We start from the raw sequence: 27,989 nt of genomic DNA, 5'->3' as shown, positions 1-27,989 counted from the left end.
CATTGAATGCCCGCCAATAACAACGTCTGGAAAAACAGTCGGTACAAGTAGATTCGTTAACTGGTGGCTACTAAAAGGGATGAGGAGGTCACAGTCATTGCAACGTTTACACAGAGCACGGTGCGTGAGCCTGAGTTTGCAGCGGCAGACACACAACAGTTCAGCGCTAGAAAAAGTAATTTGCTAAACTTTGATGGGTGAATTTCTATCCCACCAGCGTTGCATTCTACATGCTCCAGCAAGGCGGCGTCAACAGAGAAGGGCTGTTGGCAATGCCGGCAGCCGCAGGAGGAGAGCCACTAGATTTATTGAGGCCATACCGCTCACGGCTTTCACCGGCGGCAATGCTCATACCTGGACCTATCCGAGGAGCAGTGTGTCAGAAGGCTGTGCTTCCGAAAAGAGGTAGTTACAGCGATATGCCATCCCCTGCAGGCAGACCTGTAACCTCACATCGGCACCAGGACTGCGCTGCCCGTCGCAAGGTCACAGTGGCACTCACCTTCTATACCTCCAGCTCCTTCCAGGCTGCATCAGGGGACATATGCAGCGTCTTTCAATTCGCAACACATTGCTCCATCGGCGAAGTCACACAGGCTCTCTACACACGCAGAATGGACTTCATTATTTTCCAGAGGACCAGGGAGAAGCAGGATGAGCACGCATGTGGGTTTGCCAGGATAGCAGGCTTCCCGAGGATGCAAGGAGCAATTGACTGCTCGTACGTGGTCTTGCGAGCATCATGCCAGAATGCAGAAGTTTTCAGAATTAGAAAGGGATACCATTCCCTAAATGTGCAGCTGGTGTGCGACCACACAGCGCATCCTTGCAGTCAATGCTCGTTATCCTGGAAACAAACATGATGCCTTTATCCTGTGGGAGAACACCGTGCCTTAACGGTTTCAGCCACCCCGGCAAGGCCGAGGCTGACAGTTCGGGGACAAGGGATATGGCCTGGCCACCTGGCTAATGACCCCCCTCTGCAACCCCACCACAGAGCCGGAGGAACGCTACAACGAGAGCCATACTGCCACCCGCAACATTATAGAGCAGACAATAGAGCTGCTGAAGCAGCGATTCCGATACCTGGACCACCCTGGAGGCAGCCTTCAATACTTCTCTCAATAGGTCTCACTTTTGATTGTGGTGTGCTGCAGGCTGCACAACTTGGCCATCATGAGGGCCCATGCCTTGCCTATGAAGATCGCAGGCCCCACTCAGGAGGAGGAGTGGGGGGGAGGAACAGGAGTCTGGTGACACCGCTAATGTCCAGCAACACGACGATGACCAGCAGCAGCCACGGAGGAGGCAACCTGCCAATGTTGGCAGTGCCATGACTATTCGGCGGTGGCTCATTCGCTTAAATGGAGGTAGCTGAGGGGTGCAGCTAATAATGACCGCGCATTGTGCCACAATAATGCCACAGCTCCGTCACAACTGAACAGTTAGACACCAGAGGCTGAAGGAAATGGTTCAACTAACATTTTATTTGGCAAACATGCCTCAAACAACCCCACCAGCCTCCAATAAAATAAAATGGAGCACCCGCCAGTTCAAAAAACACAACAGATGCTAAAACTTCCCAACAGCCCCGCCTGAGAATGGGCGGCACCAGTCTTGGATGGCTGGTGTGCAAAGGTGAAATGGCAGTGGTGGGAGCCAGAATGATGTCCTCCTGATAGAGGTTCCATCTTGACCAACTGGCTGCCACTCCCCCGGGGCAGAGCCTCAGCATCCAGAGCAATCTGTTGGAGCACAGACAGCTGACCTACTTCGGCATCGTTACTTTCCCATTGGATTGATGGGGCCCCAGACACAATGGCAGCAGTCAGTGCTTGCATAGCATCAATTTGACTCTGCATCAGAGCACACAGCGCATTGATGCCACCATGCATGGATGACGTGGCAGAATGCAGGTGTTGCGTGGTCTCGGCCTGCCTTTCAATGGCTACTGCCACGTCAGCCATGGTCCGCGCCAGCATGTCCTGGACCTTATGGTCACTTGTGGCGTCCATCATCCATTGGTATCTACCAAGGATGGGCTTCCCAGACTCAAATGCTAAGGTTGAGGTGGCCTCCACCACACTGAAAGCAAGTGTATTCATGCTTGGCAAGATCCTCGCCAATGCACCCATGAGCTCGCGGTGCATCGACATTGACTCCCTGGTCATAGCCTCCAAGTCCAGATGTTCATCTGCCTGTCTGTGAGCAGGGCTCATGGGCCGACTTACCCTCCAGGGAGCTGACCCCCGAGCTTCCCCTCGTGCTGCTGTAGGCTACTGGGGCCAGGAACCTCAGCTTCATGCAACTCTGGGAAGATGGCCTCTTCCACTGAGGTGGTCTCCCAACTCGCTCCCAATGAGGACATATCGCAATGTGCCGGCACACTGATCTCCACCTCCTCCTCATCTTCCCCGTCGTCTGCAGATGTCAGCTGATGGGCAGGCAGGTGCTTTTCTGGCTCATCATCTGTAAACACAAAGCAACAGAAGTGCGGTTATCAGCTGGGGAGGGGCAGGAAGACAAAAAGTAGAGGCATCGTTATTTTGGTTGCAACATGTTGTAAGCATGTGGCCTCAAGGCTAAGGGGACTCACACAAAATGCCCGTCTCATTCACATACCGTCACTGTCAAGCGGTGGCTCTGCCTCTCCGCCCTCTACTGCCACGACTGCAGCGCCCTTGAGGGCAGACACTCGCTCTTCCACCTCAGCAAGGTCCGGGCTCACCTCCGCCCCTACGATGCAGCTCATGCATATTGTGTAATGACAAAAACAAAAAGTTGTTAGTGGCTGTGTAGGTGCTGGTGTTCTGCGTTTGTCTGCAGTAGGGTACTCGTGAGTAATATGAGGAAGTATACATATCTGCATTTCATCCTGCGTGGCATCACACAGTGGATGAGTGAACAGTGGGTCTGGGGCACAAGCAACTACAAGTATGAGGCTTAGGCTTGTGACCACATATGAAGAGTTGAAAGGTGCTGATAGGTGGGCTCAGACTGAGTCAGGAGCTAGATGATGAGTAGGACATGTCTGGTGAGGCGATAGAGAGGTCTCAGGCTGGCTTCAGCAAGGAGGAGCATGGTCTGGTAGACATAGAGAAGGGGTAAGCACTGCAAAGTCTTTACATTGTGTGAGACAGTGAGGTTCACATGAAGGCATTGGAAGGTGAATGGAAAGGGTACTCACCCAGACGTCGCTAGTAAGGTCGTTGAATTTTTGCTACATTGCGTCGATGTTGTGGCCACCGAATTCCGGGCTGAAACGTGCTGTGCCACCAACCTCCACAGCCTCATCAAAACCCTAGGCAGTGGCCTTCATCCCCCTCCAGGCTGGAGAGCATGCCAGCGACATTCCACTGCCTCCAGCAAGGCATCAAGGGTGGTGGGTGAGAAGCAAGGAGATAGCTGGCGTCTTCTTCCTCCTCCATTTTCACATTCTGAAGACAGTGGAGCTGGAGCTGGTCAGGCACTCTTAGCTTACCACACCTTTATGACTCGGATTTTTCCGGGATCTGAATCGGAGTTCGGTGCCGCAAAAGGTACCAACCAAACTTTCAATATCGTCCCCGCCTCCCCCAGCTCTGGTGTGCAACGGCTGATTTAGCTTCCCTGTCAGCTCTTCGACTGATTCTGACGAATTTCTGGGCAAGAGGCGCAAACTTTTTCAATGCGCTCCACCTGGATTAACGCTGCAACAGAGGCCCGGCCGAATTTCCCCCCCATAAATAGTTAAATAGTCAAAGAAAGGGGTGGGTCAATTAGAGACCAAAACGGAGATCGTCTTGTGGAAGCAGAAGGCATGGCTGAGGTACCAAATGAAAACTTTGCATCTGTCGTCACTAGAGAAGAGGATGCTGCCAATATAGCAGTAAAAGAGGCAGTAGTGATAGAAATAGATAAAGTGGTAGTATTAAAACGATTGGCAGTCTTCAAAGTAGAAAAGTCATCGGGTCCGGATGGGATGCATCCTAGATTACTGTGGGAAGTAAGGATGGAAATTGCGGAGGCTCAGGACACAATCTTCCAATCCTCCTTGTATATGGGAGTGGTACCAGAGGATTGGAGGATTGCAAATGTTACACCACTGTTCGAAAAGGGGGAGGGGGATTAACCCGGCAACCACAGGCCAATCCATCTAACGTCAGTGGTGGGGAAACTATTAGAGACAATTATCAGAGACAAAATTAATTAGCGATTGTTAAAGTATGAGCTAATAAATGAAAGTCAGCACAGATTTGTTAATTACAATATCATGTTTGACTAACTTGATCGAATTCTTTGATAAAGTGAAGGAGCGGGTTGATGAGGCCTCAGCTGGAGTACTGGCCCGGATTTTGCTCTCAGCAGCAAAGGAATGGATTCCGACGTTCACTTTGCGTACCACTGCCCACAGACTTTTCGCGGGCTTGTCAGCGGAGATGTTCCAGTATGCCGCCCCTTGACATGGGATCTGTGGCATTTGTGAACAGGTAAAGCAACAGCGAGGCTCTTCAACCAATCAGATTGAATAATCCTCACAAAGACATGCAGGGGGGCGAAATTGCCCTGGCACAATTTGAACTAAATGTCCTGGAATTGCGGTCTTTGAATCAAAAAAATCTGCGGGGTGGTATCGTAATTTGCCTTAAAGGGGAGGGCCGCTGTGAATTCTGCAGCCACTTTTCAGGCACCCACTGTGCCATCAGGGAGGGTTTCGGCCGAGCTAGTGGCCCGGCACCCAAGAGGGTGTACCAGGCTGAACCAGTTGGTTGCCCGGCTGAACCAGTGGCCGCCATTATCAGGCCGACTGCAGTCGGTTGCAAAAAAAAAGATGGCGGCCGCGACACAAGGCCCTCCCCTTTAAGGGCACATGGGGCACCCCAGCTCTGTGACCCACAAACCTGTCGGTGGCATCGACCCACACCAACCTTGCTCCTGCGGGGCATAAAACAGTCAGCATGCACGGTGATGATGTCATCGCTGAGTGCGCTGCCGCTCGGGCAAAAAAACACTTTCGCCACCGCCATCCCAGGGGCGGTCGTTTCCACCACCTGCCCCCGGCCAAAAAGGCATTATCACCCTGTTCGCACCTAACCGACGGCGGAGGCGCTAATGGGCCTTTTAGAAAGGGGCAATTTGGACCCCACAGAGTCCTAATTAGGAAGCATAAAGCAAGAAATATAAATTAGATTTAAATTATGTACAGAAAGTGATAAAAATTGGAAAATATGGATGGAATTGAGGGGAAAACATAAAAGAGACAAACAGAATTTAAAAAAAAATTATTTTAATTTTGTGTTTTTTTTTTAAAATATGCAAGATTAATTTTCTTCTGAGAATGATACTCCACTCTTGGAAAATTATTTATTCACGGCCAGAAAGGTTGTTCAGCAGTAATTAAAAACTCAAAAACTCACTTGCTCCGAAATGAACCAGCCCTAACTTTTTCAGCCATCTTTAGTGTGGAACTAGTGGGTAATTACCCTAAGTACATGACATCACAGTGATTTCAATGTCAAGTCTATCAGCCATGACTGCAACAACACACTCTATGGAGGAGCAGGACATCTCTGGCAGCAACTTCTGAATTTTCGTATTTAACTTACATAAATAGAGGTATAGAGTACAAAAGTGTGGAAATTATGATGAACCTTTATAAAACACTGGTTTAGCCCCAACTGGAGTAAGAAACATAGAAATTTACAGCGCAGGAGGAGGCCATTTCGGCCCATCGTGTCCATGCCAGACGACACAGAGCCACACGGCCCTTGGTCAGCAGCCCTAAAGGTTACATATAAACCTATGAACAATGACGGAAAGGCAAAGAGCACCCAGCCCAACTCACCACAACTGCGACACCCCTTATAGTAAAACATTCTACACCCCACCCCAACTGGAGCCATGTGATCTCCTGGGAGAGGCAAAAAACAGATAAAAACCCAGGCCAATTTAGGGAGAAAAAATCTGGGAAAATTCCTCTCCGACCCGTCCAGGCGATCGAAATTAGTCCAGGAGATCACCCTGGTCGTATTCTATTCCCTGCAGAGCTTACCATTATATCTGCTCCGTCCAACAAAAGGTCATCCAGTCTAATCCCAAATACCAGCTCTAGGTCCGTAACTCTGCAGGTTATTGCACTTTAAGTGCCCATCCAACCATCTCTTAAAAGTGATTAGGATTTCTGCATCCACCACTCTTCCAGGCAGCGAGTTCCAGATCCCCACAACCCACTGCGTAAAGAAGCTCCCCCCTCAAATCCCCTCTAAACCTTCCACCAACCACTTTAAAACTATGCCCCCTCATAATAGACCCCCTCCACCAATGGAAATAGACCCTTACTATCTACTATGTCCAAGCCCCTCAATATTTTGTACACCTCAGTGAGGTCTCCTCTCGACCTCCTCTGTTCCAATGAGAACAAACCCAGCCTACCAATCTGTCCTTATAACTAAGATTCTCCATTCCAGGCAGCATCCTAGTAAATCTCCTCTGCACCCTCTCAAAGAAACATAGAGAATAGGTGCAGGAATAGGCTATTCGGCCCTTCGAGCCTGCACCACCATTCAATATGATCATGGCTGATCATGCAACTTCAGTACACCATTCCTGCTTTCTCTCCATACCCCTTGATCCCTTTAGCAATAAGGGCCACATCTAACTCCCTTTTGAATATATCTAACGAACTGGCCTCAACAACTTTCTGTGGTAGAGAATTCCACAGGTTCACAACTCTCTGAGTGAAGAAGTTTCTCCTCATCTCGGTCCTAAATGGCTTACCCCTTATTCTTAACCCCTGGTTCTGGACATCCCCAACATCGGGATCATTCTTCCTGCATCTAACCTGTCCAATCCCATCAGAATTTTATATGTTTCTATGAGATCCCCTCTCATTCTTCTAAATTCCAGTGAATATTAGCCTAGTCGATCCAGTCTTTCTTCATATGTCAGTCCTGCCATCCCGTGAATCAGTCTGGTGAACCTTCGCTGCACTCCCTCAATAGCAAGAATGTCCTTCCTCAGATTAGGAGACCAAAACGGTACACAATATTCAATGTGTGGCCTCACCAAGGTCCTGTACAACTGCAGTAAGACCTCCCTGTTCCTATACTCAAATGCCCTAGCTACGAAGGCCAACATGCCATTTGCCTTATTCACCGCCTGCTGTACCTGCATGCCAACTTTAAATGACTGATGTACCATGACACCCAGGTCTCATTGCACCTCCCCTTTTCCTAATCTGTCACCATTCAGATAATATTCTGCCTTCCTGTTTTTGCCACCAAAGTGGAAAAGCTCACATTTATCTATATTATACTGCATCTGCCATGCATTTGCCCAATCACCTAACCTGTCCAAGTCACCCTGCAGCCTCTTAGCATCCTCCTCACAGCTCACAATGTCACCCAGCTTAGTGTCATCTGCAAACTTGAAGATATTACACTCAATTCCTTCATCTAAATCATTAATGTATATTGTAAACAGCTGGGGTCCCAGCACTGAACCTTGTGGTACCCCACTAGTCACTGCCTGCCATTCTGAAAAGGACCCGTTTATTCCTACTCTTTGCTTCCTGTCTGCCAACCAGTTCTCTATCCACGTCAGTACATTACCCCCAATACCATGAGCTTTAATTTTGCACACTAATCTCTTGTGTGGGACCTTGTCAAAAGCCTTTTGAAAGTCCAAATACACCACATCCACTGGTTCTCCCTTGTCCACTCTACTAGTTACATCCTCAAAAAATTCTAGAAGATTTGTCAAGCATGATTTCCCTTTCATAAATCCATGCTGACTTGGACAGATCCTGTCACTGCTTTCCAAATGCGCTGCTATTATATCTTTAATAATTGATTCCAACATTTTCCCCACTACCGATGTCAGGCTAACCAGTTTATAATTCCCTGTTTTCTCCCTCCCTCCTTTTTTAAAAAGTGAGGTTACTTTAGCTACCCTCCAATCCATAGGAACTGATCCAGAATTTTGGAAAATGACCACCAATACATCCGCTAATTCTAGGGCCACTTCCTTAAGTACTCTGGGATGCAGACTATCAGGCCCCAGGGATTTATCGACCTTCAATCCCATCAATTTTTCTGACATAATTTCCTGACTAATAAGAATTTCCTGACTAATAAGGATTTCCTTCAGTTCCTCCTTCTCGCGAGACCCTCGGTCCCCTAGTATTTCTGGAAGGTTATTGGTATCTTCCTTCATGAAGACAGAACCAAAGTATTTGTTCAACTGGTCTGCCATTTCTTTGTTCCCCATTATAAATTCACCTGATTCTGACATTAGTCTTCACTGATCTTTTTCTCTTCACATATCTATAGAAGCTTTTGCAGTCAGTTTTTATGTTCCCTGCATGCTTACTCTCAAACTCTATTTTCCCCCACCAAATTAAACCCTTTGTCCTCCTCTGCTGAATTCTAAATTTCTCCCAGTCCTCAGGTTTGCTGCTTTTTCTGGCCAATTTATATGCCTCTTCCTTGGATTTAACACTATCCCTAATTTCCCTTGTTAGCCATGGTTGAGCCAACTTCCCCGTTTTATTTTTATGCCAGACAGGGACCTACAATTGTTGAAGTTCTTCCATGTGATCTTTAAATTTCTGCCATTGCCTATCCACCGTCAACCCTTTAAGTATCATTCACCAGTCTATCCTAGCCAATTCACGTCTCATACCATCGAAGTTACCTTTCTTTAAGTTCAGGACCCGAATCTCTGAATTAACTGTGTCACTCTCCATCTTAATAAAGGATTCTACTATATTATGGTCACTCTTCCCCAAGGGGCCTTGCACAACAAGATTGCTAATTAATCCTCTCATTACACAACACCCAGTCTAGGATGGCCAGCTCTAGTTGGTTCCTCGACATATTGGTCTAGAAAACCATCTCTTATACACTCTAGGAAATCCTCCTCCACCGTATTGCTACCAGTTTGGTTAGCCCAATCTATATGTAGATTAAAGTCATCCATGATAACTGCTGTACCTTTATTACACGCATCCCTAATTTCCTGTTTGATGTCATCCCCAACCTCACTACTACGGTTTGGTGATCTGTACACAACTCCCACTAGCGTTTTCTGCCCTTTGGTATTCCGCAGCTCTACCCATACAGATTCCACATCATCCAAGCTAATGTCCTTTCTTACTATTGCGAAAATCTACTCTTTAACCAGCAATGCTACCCCACTTTCTTTCCTTTCTGTCTATCCTTCTTGAATATTGAATACCCCTGAATGTTGAGTTCGCAGCCTTGGTCACTTTTGAGCCATGTCTCCGTAATCCCAATTACATCATATCCGTTAACAGCTATCTGCGCAGTTAATTCATCCACCTTATTACGAATTCTCCTCGCATTGAGACACAGAGCCTTCAGGCTTGTTTTTTTTAAACACTCTGGACTCTCTAGTGCAATCACGTCCTTCCTATAATACGGTAACCAGAACTGCATGCAATACTCCAGCTGTGGCCTAACCAAAGTATTATACCAGTTAAGCATAACCTCCCTGCTCTTAAATTCTATGCCTCGGCCAATGCCTTCTTCACCATCTTATCCACCTGGCCTGTTACTTTCAGGAATCTGTGGACAAGCATTCCAAGGTCCCTTTGTTCATCTACACTATTAAGTAGCCAACCGCTTAATGTGTATACCCTCTCCTTATTAGCCCTCCCAAAGTGCATCACCTCACACTTCTCTGAATTAAGTTCCAGTTGCCACTGCTCTGCCTAGTAGATTGATATCCTCCTGCAGCCCATGACTTTTCCCTTTATTATCAACCACACAGCCAATTTTAGTGTTGTCTGCAAACTTCTTAATCATACTCCCTATATTCAAATCTAAATCGTTGATATATACCACAAAAAGCAAGGGACCCAGTACTGAGCCCTGCAGAATCACACTGGAAACATCCTTCCAGTCATAAAAACGTGCATCAATTATTACCCTTTGCTTCCTACCTCCAAGCCAATTTTGGATCCAACTTGACACTTTGCCCTGTATCCCATGGGCTTTAACCTTCATGACCAGTCTACCATGTGGGACCTTATCAAAAGCTTTGCTAAAGTCCATATATACTACATCATACGCACTACCTTCATCGTTACCGCCTCAAAAAATTCAATCAGGTTAGTCAGACAAGATCTTCCCTTAAATCCGTGCTGACTGTCCCTAATTAATCCTTGCCTTTTCAAATGCAGATGTCTTTCAGGATTTTTTCCAATAATTTTCCCATGCTGACAGGCATGTAATTACTCGGCCTATCCCTTTCTCCCTTCTTAAACAAGGATACTACATTAGCAGTCCTCCAATCCTCTGGCACCATGCTCAGATCCAAAGAGGACTGGAAAATGATGGTCAAGGCCTCTGCTATTTCCTCTTTTACTGCGCTCAACAGCCTGGGATGCATTTCATCCGGGCCTGGGGACTTATCTACTTTCAAAGCTGCTAAACCCCTTAACACTTCCTCTCTCACTATATTTATTTCATCCAGAATATCACACTCCTCCTCGATAGCAGTATCTGCATTGCCCCTTTCCTTTTTGAAAACAGATGCAAAGTATTCGTTAAGAACCCAACCAACATCTTCCGCTTCCACACAAAAATTACCCTCATGGTCTCTAATAGGCCTTACCCTTTCTTTAGTTACCCTCTTACTCTTAATATTTATAGAACATCTTAGGGTTGTCCTTAATTTTACTGGCCAAGAATTTCTCGTGCTCTCTCTTAGCATTCCTAATATCCTTTTTAATTTTGCTTCTTAACTTTCTATATTCCTCTAATTGTGGTGCAATTCTGGGCACTACACTTTAGGAAGGATATGAAGGCATTGAGAAGGTGCAGAAAAGATTCACGAGAATGATTCCAGGAATGAGGGACTTCAGTTACTTGGACAGATTGGAAAAGCTGGGGTTGTTCTCCTTGGAGCAGAGAAGATTGAGAGGTGATTTGATAGAGGTGTTCAACATCATGAGGGATCTGGACAGAGTATATAGAGAGAAACTGTTCCCATTGGCAGAAGGGTCGAGAACCAGAGGACACAGATTTAAGGTGATTAGCGAAAGAACCAAAGGCGACGTAAGAAAAAGCTTTTTTACGCAACGAGTGGTTAAGATCTCGAATGCACTGCCTGAAAGGGTGGTGGAGGCAGACTCAATTTCATCTTTCAAAAGGAAGTTGGATAAGTATCTGAAGGAAACAAATTTGCAGGGCTACGGGAAAAGGGCAGGGGAGTGGGACTATCTGAGAGTCGGCACGGGCTCGACAGGCTGAATGGCTTTTTCCCGTGCTTTAACTATTCTATGTGCGGACGCCTGAAGTTGCTATTAGATTTACCCTGTAATAACGGCGAGCATTGATAGCCTCACCATTATCATTGCAGAAAAATCCAGGACAGTGTGTTCAATCCTGGGCACCACACATTAGGAAGAATGTCAAGCCCTTTGAGAGGGTGGAGGAGATTTACTAGGGAAGATATGATCGTGAATAGCACGTTTAGTGAGTTGGTCAGACCGCAGGTAAAGGTTACACAGACAGATAGGGAATAGATGACCAACAGGAAGAGCAATGGAAGGAAGGTAGTGCAGAGGTCCCCTGCGGTCATCCCCCTCCAAAACAGATACACCGTTTTGGGTATTGTTGGGGGGGATAACTCATCGGGGAAGGCAGCAGGAGCCAAGTCCATGAACCGTGGGTGGCTCTGCTGCACAAGAGGGCAGGAAAAAGAGTGGGAGAGCAACAGTGGTAGGGGATTCTATTGTAAGGGGAATAGATAGACGTTTCTGCGGCCACAACCAAGAGTCCAGGATGTTATGTTCTCCCTGGTGCAAGAGTCAAGGCTGTTTCGGAGCGGTTGCAGGACATTTTGGAGCGGGAGAGTGAACACCCAGTTGTCATGGTGCATATAGGTACCAACGATATAGGTAAAAAAACAGGATGAGGTCCTACAAGATGAATTTAGGGAGCTAGGAGTTAAATTAAAAATTGGACCTCAATGGTAGTAATCTCAGGATTGCTACCAGTGCCATGTGCTAGTCAGAGTAGGAATCACAGGATAGCTCAGATGAATACGTGGTTTGAGGAGTGGTGCAGAAGGGAGGGATTCAAATTCCTGGGACATTGGAACCGGTTCTGGGGGAGGTGGGACCAGTACAAACCGGACGGTCTGCACCTGGGCAGGACCGGAACCAATGTCTGAGGGGGAGTGTTTGCTCGTGCTGCTGGGGAGGAGTTAGACTAATATGGCAGGGGGATAGGAACCTATGCAGGGAGACAGAGGGAAGTAGAATGGGGCAGAAGCAAAAGATAGAAAGATAAAAAGTAAAAGTGGAGGGCAGAGAAACCCAAGGCAAAAATCAAAAAGGGCCATGTTACAGCAAAATTCCAAAAGGGCAAAGTGTGTTAAAAAGACAAGCCTGAAGGCTTTGTGCCTCAATGCGAGGAGTATTCGTAATAAGGTGGACGAATTAACTGCACAGGCAGGAATTAGTGAGTATGATATAATTGGCATCACGGAGACATGGCTCCAGGGTGACCAAGGCTGGGAACCCAACATCCAGGGGTATTCAACATTCAGGAAGGATAGACAGAAAGGAAAAGGATGTGGGGTAGCGTTGCTGGTTAAAGAGGAAATTAACGCAATAATAAGGAAGGACATTAGCTTGCATGATGTGGAATCGGTATGGGTGAAGCTGTGGAATACCAAAGGGCAGAAAACTCTAGTGGGAGTTGTGTACAGACCACCAAACAGTAGTAGTGAGGTTGGGGACACCATCAAATAAGAAATTAGGGACACGTGCAAAAAAGGTACAGCAGTTATCATGGGCATATAGATTGGGCTATCCAAACTGGTAGCAATACGGTGGAGGAGGATTTCCTGGAGTGTATTAGGGATGGTTTTCTAGACCAATATGTCGAGGAACCAACTAGAGGGCTGGCCATCCTAGACTGGGTGATGTGTAATGAGAAAGGATTAATTAGCAATCTTGTTGTGCGAGGCCCCTTGGAGAAGAGTGACCATAATATGGTAGAATTCTTTATTAAGATGAGAGTGACACAGTTAATTCCTGAATTTAAGGAAAGGTAACTTCGATGGTATGAGGCATGAATTAGCTAGAATAGACTGGCAAATGATACCTAAAGGGTTGACGGTGGATAGGCAATGGCAAACATTTAAGATCACATGGATGAACTTCAACAATTGTACATCCCTGTCTGGAGTAAAAATAAAACGGGGAAGGTGGCTCAACCGTGGCTAACAAGGGAAATTAGGGATAGTGTTAAATCCAAGGAAGAGGCAAATAAATTGGCCAGAAAAAGCAGCAAACCTGAGGACTGGGAGAAATTTAGAATTCAGCAGAGGAGGACAAAGGGTTTAATTAGAAGGGGGGAAATAAAGTATGAGAGGAAGCTTGCCGGGAACATAAACACTGACTGCAAAAGCTTCTATAGCTATGTGAAGAAAAAAAGATTAGTGAAGACAAACATAGGTCCCTTGCAGTTAAATTCAGGTGAATTTATAATGGGGAACAAAAAAATGGCAGACCAGTTGAACAAATACTTTGGTTCTGTCTTCACGAAGGAAGACACAAATAACCTTCCGGAAGTACTAGGGGACCGAGGGTCTAGTGAGAAGGAGGAGCTGAAGGATATCCTTATTAGGTGGGAAATTGTGTTAGGGAAATTGATGGGATTGAAGGCCGATAAGTCCCCGGGGTCTGATCGTCTGCATCCCAGAGTAATTAAGGAAGTGGCCATAGAAATAGTGGATGCATTGGTGATCATTTTCCAACAGTCTATCGACTCTGGATCAGTTCATATGGACTGGAGGGTAGCTAATGTAACACCACTTTTTAAAAAGGGAGGGAGAGAGAAAGCGGGTAATTATAGACTGGTTAGCCTGACATCAGTAGTGGGGAAAATGTTGGAATCAATTATTAAAGATGAAGTAGCAGCGCATTTGGAAAGCAGTGACAGGATCGCTCCAAGTCAGCATAGATTTATGAAAGGGAAAACATGCTTGATAAATCTTCTGGAATTTTTTGAGAATGTAACTAGTAGAGTGGACAAGGGAGAACCAGTGGATATGGTGTATTTGGACTTTCAAAAGGCTTTTGACAAGGTCCCACACAAGGGATTGGTGTGCAAAATCAAAGCACGTGGTATTGGGGGTAATGTACTGATGTGGATAGAGAACTGGTTGGCAGACAGGAAGCAGAGAGTCGGGATAAACGGGTCCTTTTCAGAATGGCAGGCAGTGACTAGTGGGGGTGCCGCAGGGCTCAGTGCTGGGACCCCAGCTCTTTACAATATACATTAATGATTTAGATGAAGGAATTGAGCCTAATATCTCCAAGTTTGCAGATGACACTAAACTGGGTGGCGCTGTGAGCTGTGAGGAGGATGCTAAGAGACTGCAGGGTGACTTGGACAGGTTAGGTGAGCGGGCAAATACATGGCAGATGCAGTATAATGTGGATAAATGTGAGGTTATCCACATTGGGGGCAAAAACATGAAGGCAGAATATTATCTGAATGGCGGCAGATTAGGAAAAGGGGAGGTGCAATGAGACCTGGGTGTCATGGTTCATCAGTCATTGAACGTTGGCATGCAGGTACAGCAGGCGGTGAAGAAGGCAAATGGTATGTTGGCCTTCATAGCTAGGGGATTTGAGTATAGGAGCAGGGAGGTCTTACTGCAGTTGTACAAGGCCTTGCTGAGGCCTCACCTGGAATATTGTGTTCAGTTTTGGTCTCCTAATCTGAGGAAGGACGTTCTTGCTAATGAGGGAGTGCAGCGAAGAGTCACCAAACTGATTCCAGGGACGGCTGGACTGACATATGAGGAGAGAATGGATCAACTGGGCCTTTATACATTGGAGTTTAGAAGGATGAGAGGAAATCTCATGGAAACATATAAGATTCTGATGGGACTGGACAGGTTAGATGCGGGAAGAATGTTCCCGATGTTGGGGAAGTCCAGAACCAGGGGACACCGTCTTAGGATAAGGGGTAGGCCATTTACGACTGAATTCCCTATCGCAGAGAGTTGTTGATGCCAGTTCATTGGATATATTCAAGAGGGAGCTGGATATGGCCCTTACAGCTGAAGGGATCAAGGGGTATGGAGAGAAAGCAGGAAAGGGGTACTGAGGGAATGATCAGCCATGATCTTATTGAATGGCGGTGCATGGTCGACTGCTGCACCTATTTTGTATGTTTCTATGTGTGTTTGTTATGATACAAGAGATTTACTACAATGTGTCCAGGGATGAGGGCCTTCAGTTATGTGGAGAGACTACAGAAGCTGGGGTTTGTCCTCCTCAGAGCAGAGAAGGTCAAGAGGAGATTTGATAGAGCTGTTCAAAATCATAAATGATTTTGAGAGAGTAAATAAGGAGAAACTGTTTCCAGGGTTAGTAACCAGAGGACACAGATTTAAGGTGATCGGCAAAAGAACCGGAGCCGACATGAGGAAATTGCTTTTTTTAAACACAGAGACTTGTTATGATCTGGAATGTACTGCCTGAAAGGATGGAGGAAGCAGATTCAATTGTAGCATTCAAAAGAAAATTGGATAAATATTTGAAGGGAAAATATTTACAGGGCTATGGGGTAAGAGCAAGAGAATGAGATTAATTGGATCACTCTCCCAAAGAGCTGGCACAGGCAGATGGACCAAATGGCCTCCTGTGCTGTATCATTCTAGGATTCCATGTAAATGTGTCCAGAAAAACAGGCAGTGTTGAATGTGTTCAGTTCCTTTGTGTCCCAGTGGTGAACGACCTTGCTGCTTTTTGTCCTTTAGCCATCCCCACTGGTCACCAAGCACTGACCCATGGTCAAATAATAAAAACCATGCAACACCTGATAAAATTAGCGGATCGTGGGAAGGCAGTAAGTACATCAGAGCACAGCCAGAATTTTCTAAGGCCCAGCAGCAAAGTACATATGTTTTGCTTTTCAAAAGTTACTCTGCTGAATATTGGGGCGGACCAAATCATTTAAGAGCCATTAAATCCAGAGTACCAAGCGTTGCATCAGTTAATAGCAGTGGCAAGGTGAAAGCCTGGCCGCAGCAATTTTGATTGAAAACACATTTTGGAAGCTATAAAATTTGACTGTAGTGTATCCCGAGAACCAACACAGACACAGAGAGTTGGTACATTGCCTTTTCACCTGGTTATGCCTGACTTGGGAGTGTTTGGTGCTGACACTTTCCCAGCAGTGACATATGTTGCTAAAAAAATACCCCAACCATATGAAAATGAATGTGCAACAGTACCTTCTTGATGCTTGGATGCGCTGGGTAGAATTACTGCCAGACCATCGGGATAAAAAATACTGTGCAGGAAGTGCAGATATTAATAAACCAATCTGCAGAGCAGCAGCTACAGTTAGTTGAGGCATCCCAGTGTTAACTTCCTTATCCTTTCATTAACAGTATGGAGGAATTGAAGATAACCAACTGGCACTGCTGTTAATTGAAAACAAAATATTATTGAATACATGGCACATGTTTTTTTGAAATTCACATTATGTAGAGGATACCACAGGTTTCAAGCATGATACTATTTTAAGCAACCGAGTAGACTCAGCCATATAATACCTGGCAATGAGCTCCCATTGGGTGTTCTACTTATACAAAATGGGCATAAACAAGTGTTGTGGAAATGAACAAAATAAATAAATGTTAAAAATTGTCGAGAAATGAAGGGCCTTATATTGAGGTGCATCATAGCGCATTGATAAAGCAGTTGTGTCGTGACTTTTTTTCCAGGTAGCTGGGTGTGACTCAACCTGTGAGTTTTAGTGTTCCCAATGTTAGGGTATTGATATCTGATAGCAACACAGAGCAATACAATTGCGTAAATCAGTTATTGGAGTATGGAAACAACAACAATATATATATTTATATAGCACCTTTAACAGTGAAATGGTGCTTCGCAGGAGTATTAAGAGATAAATATTTGACACTGAGCCACATTAGTAGAAATTAGCACAGGTGACCAAAAGCTTGGTCCAAGTGGTATATTTTAAGGAGCATCTTGAAAGAGGAGAGCTGAAGTTCCAGAGATTGGGGCCTATGCAACAGAAGGCATGGCCACCAATGGTTGGGCGATTATAATCAGGGATGCACAAGAAGACAGAATTAGAGGAGTGCAGGCATCTTGGGGATTGTGGAGCTGGAGATTACAGAGATAGGATGGGCAAGGCCATGGAGGGATTTGAAAACAAGGATGAAAATTTTGAAATCGAGACGTTGCTTCCGGAAGCCAATGTAGGTCAGCGAGCACAGGGGTGATGGCTGAGCGGGACTTGGTGCGAGTTAGGACACGGGCACCCAAGTTTTGGATCACCTCTAGTTTACGTAGGGTAGAATATGGGAGGCCAGCCAGGAATGCGTTGGAATAATCAAGTCTAGAGATAACAAAGGCATGTATGAGGGCTTCAGCAGCGGATGAGCTGAGGAAAGGGTGGAGATGGGCGATGTTACGGTGGTGGAATTAGGCGGTCTTAATTATGCTGCAGATATGTGGTCGAAAGCTCATTTCAGGTCAAATATGACACCAAGGATGCAAACAGTCTGGTTCAGCCTCAGACAGACGCTGGGGAGAGGGATGGAGTCAGTGGCTAGGGAACGGAGTTTGTGGCATGGACCGAAAACAAAGGCTTCGGTCTTCCCAATATTTAATTGGAGAAAATTGCTGCTCATCGGCCAAGTAGTTTTATATTTTGGTAACCATGCAACAAATAACTTTATTCTTCCTCATTCCATCCCAATCTTAAATTTCCACGAGTGTTGGCAGCCCTGTAAAATCTTGCCCAAATAGCCGTACTTCATAAATAAACCTAGACGGTATGTGCCTACAGGTTATTCAACTGTATTAAACATTACAGACAAGTTCAATATAATAACAACTTGCATTTATATGGTGCTTTTAACATAGAAAAAGGACCCGAGGTGCTTCCTCGATCTCAATATAGTCCAAACAGTAATAGGGATGTTGGGGAGGGCATCAAACAGGAAATTAGGGGTGCATGCAATAAAGGTGTAGCAGTTATAATGGGTGACTTTAATATGCACATAGATTGGGCTAGCCAAACTGGAAGCAATACGGTGGAGGAGGATTTCCTGGAGTGCATAAGGGATGGTTTTCTAGACCAATATGTTGAGGAACCAACTAGGGGGGAGGCCATCTTAGACTGGGTGTTGTGTAATGAGAGAGGATTAATTAGCAATCTCATTGTGCGAGGCCCCTTGGGGAAGAGTGACCATAATATGGTGGAATTCTGCATTAGGATGGAGAATGAAACAGTAAATTCAGAGACCATGGTCCAGAACTTAAAGAAGGGTAACTTTGAAGGTATGAGGCGAGATTTGGCTAGGATAGATTGGCGAATGATACTTAGGGGGTTGACTGTGGATGGGCAATGGCAGACATTTAGAGACCGCATGGATGAAGTACAACAATTGTACATTCCTGTCTGGCGTAAAAATAAAAAGGGGAAGGTGGCTCAACCGTGGCTATCTAGGGAAATCAGGGATAGTATTAAAGCCAAGGAAGTGGCATACAAATTGGCCAGAAATAGCAGCGAACCTGGGGACTGGGAGAAATTTAGAACTCAGCAGAGGAGGACAAAGGGTTTGATTAGGACAGGGAAAATGGAGTACGAGAAGAAGCTTGCAGGGAACATTAAGGCGGATTGCAAAAGTTTCTATAGGTATGTAAAGAGAAAAAGGTTGGTGAAGACAAACGTAGGTCCCCTGCAGTCAGAATCAGGGGAAGTCATAACGGGGAACAAAGAAATGGCGGATCAATTGAACAAGTACTTTGGTTCGGTATTCACTAAGGAGGATACAAACAACCTTCCGGATATAAAAGGGGTCAGAGGGTCTAGTAAGGAAGAGGAACTGAGGGAAATCTTTATTAGTCGGGAAATTGTGTTGGGGAAATTGATGGGATTGAAGGCAGATAAATCCCCAGGGCCTGATGGCCTGCATCCTAGAGTACTTAAGGAGGTGGCCTTGGAAATAGCGGATGCATTGACAGTCATTTTCCAACATTCCATTGACTCTGGATCAGTTCCTATGGAGTGGAGGGTAGCCAATGTAACCCCACTTTTTAAAAAAGGAGGGAGAGAGAAAACAGGGAATTATAGACCGGTCAGCCTGACCTCAGTAGTGGGTAAAATGATGGAATCAATTATTAAGGATGTCATAGCAGTGCATCTGGAAAATGGTGACATGATAGGTCCAAGTCAGCATGGATTTGTGAAAGGGAAATCATGCTTGACAAATCTTCTGGAATTTTTTGAGGATGTTTCCAGTAAAGTGGACAAAGGAGAACCAGTTGATGTGGTATATTTGGACTTTCAGAAGGCTTTCGACAAGGTCCCACACAAGAGATTAATGTGCAAAGTTAAAGCACATGGGATTGGGGGTAGTGTGCTGACGTGGATTGAGAACTGGTTGTCAGACAGGAAGCAAAGAGTAGGAGTAAACGGGTACTTTTCAGAATGGCAGGCAGTGACTAGTGGAGTGCCGCAAGGTTCTGTGCTGGGGCCCCAGCTGTTTACATTGTACATTAATGATTTAGACGAGGGGATTAAATGCAGTATCTCCAAATTTGCGGATGATACTAAGTTGGGTGGCAGTGTGAGCTGCGAGGAGGATGCTATTAGGCTGCAGAGTGACTTGGATAGGTTAGGTGAGTGGGCAAATGCATGGCAGATGAAGTATAATGTGGATAAATGTGAGGTTATCCACTTTGGTGGTAAAAACAGAGAGACAGACTATTATCTGAATGGTGACAGATTAGGAAAAGGGAAGGTGCAACGAGACCTGGGTGTCATGGTACATCAGTCATTGAAGGTTGGCATGCAGGTACAGCAGGCGGTTAAGAAAGCAAATGGCATGTTGGCCTTCATAGCGAGGGGATTTGAATACAGGGGCAGGGAGGTGTTGCTACAGTTGTACAGGGCCTTGGTGAGGCCACACCTGGAGTATTGTGTACAGTTTTGGTCTCCTAACTTGAGGAAGGACATTCTTGCTATTGAGGGAGTGCAGCGAAGGTTCACCAGACTGATTCCCGGGATGGCGGGACTGACCTATCAAGAAAGATTGGATCAATTGGGCTTGTATTCACTGGAGTTCAGAAGAATGAGAGGGGACCTCATAGAAACGTTTAAAATTCTGACGGGTTTAGACAGGTTAGATGCAGAAAGAATGTTCCCAATGTTGGGGAAGTCCAGAACCAGGGGTCACAGTCTGAGGATAAGGGGTAAGCCATTTAGGACCGAGATGAGGAGAAACTTCTTCACCCAGAGAGTGGTGAACCTGTGGAATTCTCTACCACAGAAAGTAGTTGAGGCCAATTCACTAAATATATTCAAAAGGGAGTTAGATGAAGTCCTTACTACTCGGGGGATCAAGGGTTATGGCGAGAAAGCAGGAAGGGGGTACTGAAGTTTCATGTTCAGCCATGAACTCATTGAATGGCGGTGCAGGCTAGAAGGGCTGAATGGCCTGCTCCTGCACCTATTTTCTATGTTTCTATGTTTCTATACCAATGTCCACATCTGCATGCTTTTCAGCCAGGACAACTGAATAGCAATTAGGAGCGGAGCCATGCATGATAAGAACAAAAGAAATAGGAGCAGGAGTAGGCCACCCTGCCCTTCGAGCCTGCTCCGTCATTTAATAAGATCATGGCTGATCTGATCATGGACTCAGCTCCACTTCCCTGCCCGCTCCCCATAACCCTTTATTCCCTTATTGCTCAAAAATCTGTCTATCTCCACCTTAAATATATTCAATGACCCAGCCTCCATAGCTCTGGGGCAGAGAATTCCACAGATTTACAACCCTCAGAGAAGAAATTCCTCCTCATCTCAGTTGTAATGGGCGGCCCCTTATTCTGAGACTATGTCCCCTAGTTTTAGTTTCCCCTATGAGTGGAAATATCCTCTCTGCATTCACCTTGTCCACCCTCATTATCTTATATGTTTTGATAAGATCACCTCTCTAGCTCAGTGACACCAAGGCCGACCATACAGTTTCCACCACAGCCCCAGCTAAGATTCACTTGTCCAACTCAGCACTACAGGTAATAGATAGTGATGTCTTCTTGATCTGGGTGTCTCAGCACTACACCAGAATATGCATTTACCCACGGACCCATTAAGAGAGCAGAAATATCATGTTAAAATTAAAAGAGCTTAGCATTTTAATAAAGAAAGAAATAAGAAAGGACTTGCATTTATACAGTGTCTTTCATGTTCTCAGGATATCAAAAAACGCTTTGCAGCCAATGAGGTGCTTTTGAAGTGTAGTCCACCTTCCCACATTTAGATGAGGCACAAGAGTTAAAATCTCATGGGTCTCATGCTGCTGAGTTAAAATCAGTTATTGTGGGTTTAAGGGCAGTTTCTCAGAATGGTTAGAAGTTGGTAGCAGAGTGTCATCAGGCTCTATTTTAGAAACACTTCTGTTGACTGTGTACATCAATGATTTGTATTTGGGGCTAGAAGTGGTATCCAAATTTGCAGACAATACTAAAATAGGAAGCATAAATAATTTGCAGAAAGGAAGCTGCAACTATACTGATAAGGTCTTAGAAATAACAGAAAAATTACAGATGGATTTCAATGTCAGTAAATGTGAGGTGGTATATTTTAGTAAAAAAATAAAAGTAATAATTATACTTTGAATGGAGGAGAGCTGGGTGTTGCGAAAGAGCAGGACATTAAAAGTAGCACTTCAAGTGGATAAGGCAATAAAAAGAATGAATGGATACTGGGTTTTAAATAATCGATTCAAATACTGTATTTAATGAAAACTTTTAAAAGGGCACATAGAAATGTTTGCTCCTTGCTGATATGCAAACTTTAAACTATTGTTTGAATTGTGACTGGTCAGTTTTATGGTCTCTCTTCGTAGTTTGCAACAATTCAGTAATTTGTGTAAACACACACTATTCCCCATATTTTTTTCTCCCAGTCTACTGGTAGGTCTCCACTAGTACTGATAAGAATCAACAGGCAGGTGTAGAAGAGTAATCCAAGAAAAAGGCTCTGTGCCTCAATGCGAGGAGTATTTGTAATAAGGTGGACGAATTAACTGCACAGGCAGCAATTAATGAATAAGATATAATTGGCATCACGGAGACATAGCTCCAGGGTGATCAAGGCTGCGAACTCAACATCCAGGGATATTCAACATTCAGGAAGGATAGACAGAAAGGAAAAGGAGGTGGGGTAGCATTGCTGGTTAAAGAGGAAAGTAACGCAATAGTAAGGAAGGATATTAGATTGGATGATGTGGAATCTGTATGGGTGGAGCTGCGGAATACCAAAGGACAGAAAACGCTTGTGGGAGTTGTATACAGACCACCAAACAGTAGTAGTGAGGTTGGGGACAGCATCAAACAAGAAATTAGGGATGCGTGCAATAAAGGAACAGCAGTTATCATGGGTGACTTTTATCTACATATAGATTGGGCTAACCAAACTGGTAGCAATACGGTGGAGGAGAATTTCCTGGAGTGTATTAGGGATGGTTTTCTCGACCAATATGTCGAGGGACCTACTAGAGGGCTGGCCATCCTAGACTGGGTGATGTGTAATGAGAAAGGACTAATTAGCAATCTTGTTGTGCGAGGCCCCTTGGGCAAGAGTGACCATAATATGGTAGAATTCTTTATTACGATGGAGAATGACACTGTTAATTCAGAAACTAGGGTCCAGAACTTAAGGAAAGGTAACTTCGATGGTATGAGACATGAATTGGCTAGAATAGACTGGCGAGTGATACCTAAAGGGTTGACGGTGGATAAGCAATGGCAAACATTTAAAGATCACATGGATGAACTTCAACTATTTTACATCCCTGTCTGGAGTAAAAATAAAACGGGGAAGGTGGCTCAACCGTGGTTAACAAGGGAAATTAAGGATAGTGTTAAATCCAAGGAAGGGGCATATAAATTGGCCAGAAAAAGCAGCAAACCTAAGGACTGAGAGAAATTTAGAATTCAGCAGAGGAGGACAAAGGGTTTAATTAGGAGGGGGAAAATAGAGTATAAGAGGAAGCTTGCTGGGAACATAAAAACTGACTGCAAAAGCTTCTATAGATATGTGAAGAGAAAAAGATTAGTGAAGACAAACGCAGATCCCTTGCAGTCAGATTCAGGTGAATTTATAATGGGGAACAAAGAAATGGCAGTTGAACAAATACTTTGGTTCTGTCTTCACGAAGGAAGACACAAATAACCTTCCGGAAGTATTAGGGGACCGAGGGCCTAGTCAGAAGGAGTTACTGAAGGAAATCCTTACTGTGAAATAGTGTTAGGAAAATGGATGGGATTGAAGGCTGATAAATCCCCAGGGCCTGATCGTCTGCATCCCTGAGTAGTTAAGGAAGTGGCCCTAGAAATAGTGGATGAACTGGTGATCATTTTCCAACAGTCTATCGACTCTGGATCAGTTCCTATGTACTGGAGGGTAGCTAATGTAACACCACTTTTTAAAAAAAAGGAGGGAGAGAGAAAACGGGTATTTATAGACTGGTTAGCCTGACATCAGTAGTGGGGAAAATGTTGGAATCAATTATTAAAGATGAAATAGCAGCGCATTTGGAAAGCAGTGACAGGATCGGTCCAAGTCAGCATGGATTTATGAAAGGGAAATCATGCTTGACAAATCTTCTGGAATTTTTTGAGGATATAACTAGTAGAGTGGACAAGGGAGAACCAGTGGATGTGGTGTATTTGGACTTTCAAAAGGCTTTTGACAAGGTCCCACACAAGAGTTTGGTGTGCAAAATTAAAGCACATGGTATTGGGGGTAATGTACTGACGTGGATAGAGAACTGGTTGGCAGACAGGAAGCAGAGAGTCAGGGTCCTTTTCAGAATGGCAGGCAGTGACTAGTGGGCTGCCACAGGGCTCAGTGCTGGGATCCCAGCTATTTACAATATACATCAATGATTTAGACAAAGGAATTGAGTGTAATATCTCCATGTTTGCAGATGACACTAAGCTAGGTGGCAGTGTGAGCTGTGAGGAGGACACCAAGAGGCTGCAGGGTGACTTGGACAGGTTAAGTGAGTGGGCAAATGCATGGCAGATGCAGTATAATGTGGATAAATGTGAGGTTATCCACTTTGGGGGCAAAAACACGAAGGCAGAATATTATCTGAATGGCGGCAGGTTAGGAAAAGAGGAGTTGCAATGAGACCTGGGTGTCATTGTTCATCAGTCATTGAAAGTTGGCATGCAGGTACAGCAGGCGGCGAATGGCATGTTGACCTTCATAGCTAAGGGATTTGGGTATAGGAGCAGGGAGGTCTTACTGCAATTGTACAGGGCCTTGGTTGGGCCTCACCTGGAATATTGTGTTCAGTTTTGGTCTCCTAATCTGAGGAAGGACGTTCTTGCTACTAAGGGAGTGCAGTGAAGGTTCACCAGACTGATTCCCGAGATGGCAGGACTGACATATGAGGAGAGACTGGATCGACTGGGCCTGTATTCACTGGAGTTTAGAAGGATGAGAGGGGATCTCATAGAAACATAGAAAATTCTGATGAGACTGGACAGGTTAGATGCAGGAAGAATGTTCATGATGTTGGGGAAGTCCAGAACCAGGGGACACAGTCTAAGGATAAGGGGTAAGCCATTTAGGACTGAGATGAGGAGAAACTTCTTCACTCAGAGAGTTGCTAACCTGTGAAAATCCCTACCGCAGAGAGTTGTTGATGCTAGTTCATTGGATATATTCAAGGGGGACTTAGATACGGCCCTTACAGCTAAAGGGATCAAGGGGTATGGAGAGAAAGCAGGAACGGGGTACTGAGGTGAATGATCAGCCATGATCTTATTGAATGATGGTGCAGGCTCGAAGGGCCGAATGGCCTACTCCTGCACCTATTTTTTGTGTTTCTATAACAAATTATACCCCTCTCCTTTCATGTCGAGAAATGCATACTTATGACTTCCTCAGCACCTCCCCAGAGCAACACGAGAGAGATCAGGAACTCGAGAGAGTGGAAGAAACTAAATATGCGCCCACCCACTCCACGGAGCGGTGTTTTTGAACTTCGACAGTGCATCATTGCACTTTTTCACCCCCACAATTCAATAGAATTGATAACAGAACTGTGACGAGAACCATTTTTTAACACCCATTTATTTTCTAAAACAGCAGCACAACTTCTACTCACATCATCTTCCTTCTTAATAACACTTCCACTGAGATTACTGGCATGGCTCATCCTTCTCTACAATGCACATTTAATATTCAGATGGGAGGCAATCACTCAGATTCAAACACAGCGCAATACACAACTTAGAAATGGGGAGAATCAGACGTAGGATTTTTTTTTAAACCACTGAACATCAATCAGACTGGTCATAACCGAGGAAGGGTTTGTGTAACTCTCTTGTTAGGAGACCCAGTTCGATCATCTCAGTGGGTAGCACTCTCGGCTCCGAGTCAGAAGATTATGGGTTCAAATCGAATATGACCGATAACACACCATTAAGTCTTGAAGTGAAGGATGTGTGTGCCCTAAATACAGTCTCCCTCATCTAATTAACTGCAAGGATTTGTTCCCACTGACTGGTGAAGCAGCGCCAAGAAATGAAGCATTCCATAGCAAGAGAAGCGCTGGATGAGGCAAGTCTGACAATGTCCATCTAAACTCAGCCGACTGGTGCAAGCAACACTGATTGTGGCCATGGAGTGGTTTCCTAATGAACACTGTTCCCTCGCTGTCCTCCTGCTGAATGAGAAATGAGTAGTCTGCCAGTGAAAAAAGCAAAATATGGGGAGGGGCCTTTTTTGGGATGTGGGCAGGTAATAATGCAAACTTTTTATGATTTTCCAGTTTTAAAAGTTCAAATAGCCTAAAAAAGAGAGGGCGAGCTTTTGGAGTTCTCTGTTCCAGGATGATATAATATATTATATAATATTGTGTTATACATTATATAATCCTGTGTTAAAAGTTTAGCATGTTTGCAAGCTGCGACTGGAGGAAGTAAAGTTGTTTCTGAGCGTTCATCATGATGCTTCAGCAATAGACGTGAAGGTGGCTCTTTTACTCGCTTGCTTTAAAAGTTTCATGAGAAAGCCTTTTACTTTCTGGCGCCGGTAAGTGAACCAGCACAACAGCCCGTTCTCCTAAATCGGAGAAAACTCGTTTGCAGCCAAAAGCGGTTAAGCGGTGCTTGGTCCAAACAGCGGGAGCAGTAGCGGGGCCACTGAAACTACTATGTCAACACACACGATGGGATTTATCCCAAAACATGGCCTGCTGTGTGTGAGCTGCGGAGTCACAAGTATGAGGAACTGGGTTCGAACGACCGAGGTTGGGGCTTTATTTGGAATGAAGCATGAACATGGAAAATGTAATATATCTAATAATTGTAAATACAAAATAAACTGGGATACGGATTTCTGGTCTCGGAAGGCAGATCATCACATATATTTTCATTAGAATCCCATCAAATATAAACTTAATTACAGATCACAAGAAACCATAAAAGTAAACATAAGAAAATGTGCCAGAGAAGTTTATCTGAAAAATCTTTCTGAAGTTTATAAAAAACAATCACACTTTATAAAAACTTTAGAACTCCTTTCAAATCAGCCAGCTGCCAACTTTTAAGGCCAGTTACTGTAAACACTGACACTAAAGAGTTGGACCTGGAGCAAAGGGTAAATTGAACAGTGAATATGAAATGAGCCAACTTACCAAACACTGGATATTTTTATTATGTGAATTTTGTTTTTTTTAAAGTCAGTCCAGCCTTTGCAGCACTCTCTTATTTTAAAAAAACTCTCTAAATCCGGCGCACCCCACGGGGCTTGAAGTTCAACAGCGACAGGCGCAGGGCAGTTGTCCCAGGTCAGAGCCGCGAGTGCCACTGCATCACATCACTAACCCACATCTCCCGTCCGCAGCGGAGGCTAAACAGGAACTGAACACTCATGCAAATAAGTGTGTGTGTGTGTGTGTGAGACTCGGATTCAGCGTTGCGCACCGCAGCCGCTCTCCAGCAGCACGACACGTTCCCCAGACTGCAGGTGGCGACCTTGCCGCCCGCCTTTCTCATCCAATGGTTTCGCCCCACGACTGGTTCGGGGGGCCGAGCCACGTCAGAGAGACACGTCTCCAATGCCGCACTCCGAGCCAGACAGCCTCGGTAACCCACTATAAGTGCATTCGGAGTCCGCCCGTCAGGTGAAGTTTACTGATTTCATCGGCCAAATACTGAAATGTACACTCTTATGTTTTATTGATGTTCCTGTTCATTCCTCGCCCCAAGTTAAAACACGAATCTCCAGTTGCAGGGAAATAGCATTCGTTGTAGGATCCCGAGGAGAACTGTTCAAAATTATACAAGGGATTGAAAGAGCAATTAGTAAAATATAATTTCTAATGGCTACTCAACATTAGCATGACGGGGAAGAATAGTTTAAAAAAAGCAGGAAGTGTTAGGAGCATATGAATATTATAAGTTCTATTGAAGCCAAACTAGCCATAACCTTTAAGGGGAATTAGGTAAACACTGGGGAAAAGATATACAATAATATGGGGAAAGAGCAAGGAAATGAGATTATAGATGCTTCAGGTGGGGGAGCTTAGACATGATAGGTCGAATGACCTCTTGCACATTGATATTTCTACAATTTTATGTTCATTGCTCTCTCATGATGTAGATGTTGCTGGCAATGCCGGCATTCATTTGCCCCTCCGTATTTGCCATGAGAAAGTGGTGGTGAACCTTTTTGAACCGCTGAAGATTTTTTGTAGCTGTTTGATACAACTGAGTGGATTGAGTGGCTTGGTGGGCTACTTCAGCCAATCAAATTGTTGTGGGACTGGAGTCACATATAGGCCAGACCGGGTAAGGACAGCAGGTTTTCTTTTCTAGAAGACATTAGTCAACCAGTTGGAGTTTACAACAAACTGACTGCTTCATGATCACTTTCACACAAGCTTTTTAT

The 27,989-nt window shown here is 44.9% G+C and overlaps 1 protein-coding gene across 1 annotated transcript in view; it reads right to left on the bottom strand.

Annotated features, from left to right (window-relative positions):
- The window catches only part of LOC139266909 (uncharacterized), a 39,273-nt gene extending 12,469 nt beyond the window's left edge, over positions 1–26,804 (bottom strand). Inside the window, exons 1-2 of the mRNA XM_070884533.1 lie at positions 26,734–26,804; positions 16,267–16,458 (exon numbers count right to left, since the gene is read on the bottom strand). Of these exons, the coding sequence (XP_070740634.1) occupies positions 16,267–16,391 (125 nt within the window). The 5' untranslated portion in view covers positions 16,392–16,458; positions 26,734–26,804. The remainder of the gene's footprint in view (positions 1–16,266; positions 16,459–26,733) is intronic.
- Positions 26,805–27,989: the final 1,185 nt, after the last annotated feature.

The sequence above is a fragment of the Pristiophorus japonicus genome, chromosome 7 (assembly GCF_044704955.1).
Source record: "Pristiophorus japonicus isolate sPriJap1 chromosome 7, sPriJap1.hap1, whole genome shotgun sequence".
NCBI lineage: Eukaryota > Metazoa > Chordata > Chondrichthyes > Pristiophoridae > Pristiophorus > Pristiophorus japonicus.
This window is presented reverse-complemented; position numbering and strand designations above follow the sequence as displayed.